Raw genomic sequence first — 4,871 nt, forward strand, 5'->3', positions numbered from 1 at the left:
TATCAAAAGTCGTGAATTTTCAGTTCTGCATATTTTCAGAATGCCCAGAAAATGTACTATATCCAAGAAAAAGACGCATATTTTTAACTTAATATTTACCCGCCACAGGGCAGAAAGTGTTGTTTTTGCACTTTGAAGAAAAGGTATTATTTAATTATTTTTTTAAATATACTAAATATTTTTCAAATGGAGAAAAAACCTTCAGGTTTTACCTAAAAAGATATGTTGCACAGTAAAAAGTTCAATAAGTGGCTTGATATTTATTTTTAATACGTTGTGTTATATTTTCAAAATTTAAAAACGTTCTCTTGAAAAATCAAGGTTTTTGATATTTGACGTTGTTGAAAGGAGTAAGCGATATCTAAATATTGTATATACTTGAGAATTTATACGAAAACTAGAATATATTTATAAGTGTAGCCCAGAAAAATATCCAAGTTCGGAAAATAAATCTGTGAAGAATGATTTATGTATCCTATTCCTTTTTTCTAAATTACCTCAATAGTATAATTTATATTTGAAGCACTAACTTTGTGATTTTCCATTTTAATTAAAATATAACTTTGTTTTATAGTGATTTTAAAACAAAGTTATATTTTAATTATACCAAAAGTGTTTTACAGGTATAATCTATATCAAGATGTGTAGATATTTTAGTCTTAGTATAAGCAAATTGTAAAGCAATCTCGAGACGATTTGCGAAAGTAGTTTTATGTATTATACACTGGAAATCGTTTAACATAAACAATATTTCATCTCATATCAAAGTGTAAAAAGTTGCAAGTAGGCCATTTTTTCTAGCCGGGCTTATTACCAAATCCAGTTTCTCCAACAAGAGACATGTTTAGGAGAGACATTTATTGAAATATTTTACAACTTAAGACAGTTCCAATATCGACGAATATAAATTGATTTGGTAATATCTATTCATTTTCTATTTAATGGTAAATAGTGGTATTTACCAAGTAAAAGTTAACTAAAAAATTAAATCAGACTTCGATTTAATTTAACTGTGCAATTTCTCAATTATGGCTAGGCTTACTTATTTAAAATGGTCAAATTAAGGTGAATATTCTTATATTATTTTTAAAAATAAAAAGACTTTGTTTTTTTATCCACTCACATTTGTCACATCCAGCCAAATGTGAGTGGATCAAAAAACAGTATTTTTATTTCTCAAAATAATAATTCAATATGATCCACAAAGTTAATGCATTCAATATTCAAAACATGAATATTCTTGTTTAAAACATTTATTATATTGCTTTTATTTGGAATCAGGACACCAGAAATAATAAAAAGTATTTGGCAAATATTTTTACATGCATTTCGTGAGCGCGTGAGTTGACGTTAAACGGTTTGCAATGTATTGGACATATATTGTAAAAACTAATACTTCTCTTTGATTTGAAGAAATTAGGGTACATTTTAAAGTGTAATTAGAAGAAGAATGAAGTCAATGATATAATAAGATATATTTTACATAATTACTGACATCCCCATTCATTACAAACACCAAATGGAATCCAAAAATACATTGATATACATGTTAGTAAAAGCACATAACCCTTACCACCACTATCAAAACATTTCTAACAGAAATTTTAATAAACAAAAATATATATGTATATATCAGGACTTTCTGAATCAGAAAAATGTTCGAAGATTTCAGTAATATGATATAGTCAAGAAGTCAGCGTAATATTATGAATATAAATAAATTCACTTTTAGTTGCCAAACCCAATACTTGAGACACATCTTGGTCTAATAAGGGTTAAACTCGTGAAAATAGAATGCAGCAATCCTCCGCTAACAAAACACAACTTTAGAAATATTGTATCAAAAATATCGGTTGGCACTAAAAGGGTGAAATGATGGGGAGTTTATACAATGACCTTATATTAAACCAAAAGTCCATTAGTGAAGATTGTATACAACTTCCGTACAGCATTCACTAATAAGCCTCGGTTGAAACAATCAAATGTTTATCTTGCCATTAAAAAATCAGTATGATATATTATAGTAACTATACATAGATATAATTTTTTGGTTTCCTTATTTTCTGCATATATTAATAAACACTGTAAAACATGGTTTCACTAATATTATTTAAAAATGATAATTATTTGAATAAATTGTTTGATTCTCCCACATGCTATGTTTAGCTAGTTGTAAAGAAAGAGTGGACAAGAAAATAGCACAAGCGGGAAATTAGTTTAGTACTAGCGAGGCGGTGAAGGTAATAGAGACCAGAAACATTCGGTGTTTATTATTGTTACATTTTCACCACAAGAGGTTAACTAGAAGGGTTAGGTTGCGCTACGAGTCATCATCCGTAATATTATTTAGTCACCAGTCGGAAAACAAGGCATATCACTTATGATCCAAACACTCAAAGAAAAGTAAACTGCAGTCGTTAGGTTATACCAAGTATTAATCTGCGCGGCGATCTTATCTTATTCCGTATTGGCAGATTACCGCGAGTGATCGGCCGTGATTACTCCGGAACACAATCACTGTTTAGTAACGTCCACGGACTATGGCATGTGGAGGAACGTTATTTCACCAAATATCTGATGATGGAGGTTTATCGGATATATCTTAATCAAATTACATAGCATGCGTACTATTTAAATCTAGTATCCTCGATATTAATATTTCACGCGAGTAACATATTATTAATTAATAGACATATTTGATATTTCAATAAGAATGCCACAAATGCTGCATCGGGTTTATTTATGCATCATACAGGCACTTAATATAAATAGGGATTCACAATAGTGGAATCCGGTAGTAGGAAAACAAGCCTTCCCAGTTACAATTTGTGCTCTATTTAACACTAGAAAAGTTAGAAACGGAAAGTAAGACACGGGCGAGGTATCGCGGCGCTCGCGGCGCAACTGGGCTCGGCGGGAAGCACTCGGCAGAGTCCGGCTCCGCGCCTACAGCACACAACACCTGGTCTTCTTCTTCTTCTTGACCTGCAGCGCGGCGCGCGTGGCCGTCTCGAACACCTCGCGCACGCCCTCCTTGCTCTTGGCCGAGCACTCGAGGTAGGCGAAGGCGTTGATCTTCTCGGCCATGGCGCGGCCCTCCTGCGGCTTGACGGGCTCCTGCTTGATCTTGCGCAGCTCGCTGATGGTGGCGGGGTCGTTGCGCAGGTCCTTCTTGTTGCCCACCAGGATGATGGGCACGCTGGGGCAGAAGTGCTTCACCTCGGGCGTCCACTTCTCGGGGATGTTCTCGAGCGAGTCGGGCGAGTCCACCGAGAAGCACATGAGGATCACGTCCGTGTCGGGGTACGACAGCGGCCGCAGCCGGTCGTAGTCCTCCTGGCCGGCCGTGTCCCACAGCGCCAGCTCCACCTGCTTGCCATCCACCTCGATGTCCGCGACGTAGTTCTCGAACACCGTCGGCACGTACACTTCCGGAAACTGGTCTTTGCTGAACACGATCAGCAGGCAGGTCTTCCCGCACGCGCCGTCACCGACGATCACTAGTTTCTTTCGTATGGCGGCCATCGGTTCTGCGGAATCAAACAAAACGCAAAATGTAATATCGAGCGTCAACGCCTTTCGACACTTTACAAATGGCCGCCGACTGAGATAGTGGGTCGAGAAATGATTGTTAGACAAGCCCTGAAACGTAAATAAGCACCTGAACTAGCTGAAGAGGAAGAGCACCACCACATAGTATCGTCTCATGCGATCGCAATAACTAATTTATTGTAGATACCTGAAAATTCTGGCTAAATTCCGTTGGAAACACTTCAATCGACACTACCTCGGGCACTGTTTTCGCCCATCATACGGGATTTTTTTTTGTACAAACGCAACATAAATGATACCAGTATGATGAAAATTATACATTTATTCAAGTACGATAATCTCCGTTATTATGAAGTTTTTCAAATGAAACTTTGTTTTTTTAACTAAAAAATATTTGGTTTCATTACTCGAACAATTTTATTTGAGTTAAACATCACGGTAAAAAATAAATAAAATAAAAATAAGCATAGTACTTACCAACGATTACCCAAATAGGGAGAAAAATGGGGAAAAAGTCCACCTCACGTCGCTAATCACGTTGTAGGGTTGTAAAATATAATCTTTGCACGTTGTCTTGTCAACTTTTAAAAATATAATCTTCGGCTTAAAACCTCGAATTACGTGCTGAGTAATATCGTAAATGAAAATTACTTTCAATACCAACGATACAAACTTCTTCCTAGCACTATGAAATTGGTATCTATCATAAGTACATATTAATCAAAACTGATGAATCTCTGGAAAGGATATAAACATGACATCATGATTACGTCAACTGGACGCCTGGGATGACGAATCCAAGAAAATAACAAATGTATTTGTAATGAAAATCTACAGAATGTAACCGGTGTTCGGGTCATTATTGTACTTACTAGAATTCTTAGAATTTGGGTTTTTATCTTGTTCCGATTACGATTATCAAACGTTTGGCAAGCGAACTAACAAACGAGACTGCCGAAGATTGCGACTGTATATCCAGACACGACTGCACAAAACGCTGACGCATCTGTCATAAGTGCCAAAAAGAGAACAAGAACTTCGTCGTTCTTTTTTTAAATTAAATAAATCGCGGTTCATTCGCATATAAATTTGAAGAAATGGATTAACAGTTTTATCTTTTGAAGTACTTACTAATAAAGAAATATCCGTGTACGTTGGCAGTGTATAAATACGAGTGAGGGTATGCAACCCCGAGTTTCCGAGTCATAACTACTATTCTCTTTTTTCGTATGAATTTTCCTTCTCCATATAACAGTTATGTACTTTGCCCTGAACTATTTACTTTTATTATTTATCGATTTGACTTCAACTTTGTGGAA

At 35.7% G+C, this 4,871-nt stretch overlaps 1 protein-coding gene across 4 annotated transcripts; it reads right to left on the reverse strand.

The window, feature by feature from the left end:
- Nucleotides 1-1,456: 1,456 nt before the first annotated feature.
- Nucleotides 1,457-4,505, reverse strand: Rho1 (ras-like GTP-binding protein Rho1). 4 transcript variants are annotated; one of them, XM_088264058.1, is made up of 3 exons: nt 4,425-4,505; nt 4,030-4,289; nt 1,457-3,530 (listed from the first exon to the last, which is right to left on the reverse strand). In XM_088264058.1, the coding sequence occupies exon 3, from the start codon at nt 3,523-3,525 to the stop codon at nt 2,947-2,949; it is 579 nt and encodes a 192-aa protein (XP_088120184.1). In that variant the 5' UTR covers nt 3,526-3,530; nt 4,030-4,289; nt 4,425-4,505; the 3' UTR covers nt 1,457-2,946. The 4 variants fall into 4 exon arrangements, with proteins under 4 accessions (XP_088120184.1, XP_088120182.1, XP_088120181.1 ...); XM_088264056.1 differs by lacking the exon at nt 4,030-4,289; XM_088264055.1 differs by lacking the exons at nt 4,030-4,289; nt 4,425-4,505 and adding an exon at nt 3,740-3,812.
- Between the last annotated feature and the right edge of the window lie 366 nt (nt 4,506-4,871).

Source organism: Brachycentrus maculatus, unplaced genomic scaffold, assembly GCF_059751285.1.
Source record: "Brachycentrus maculatus isolate JH-2025_06_01 unplaced genomic scaffold, ASM5975128v1 h1tg000213l, whole genome shotgun sequence".
Classification (NCBI taxonomy): Eukaryota; Metazoa; Arthropoda; class Insecta; order Trichoptera; family Brachycentridae; genus Brachycentrus; species Brachycentrus maculatus.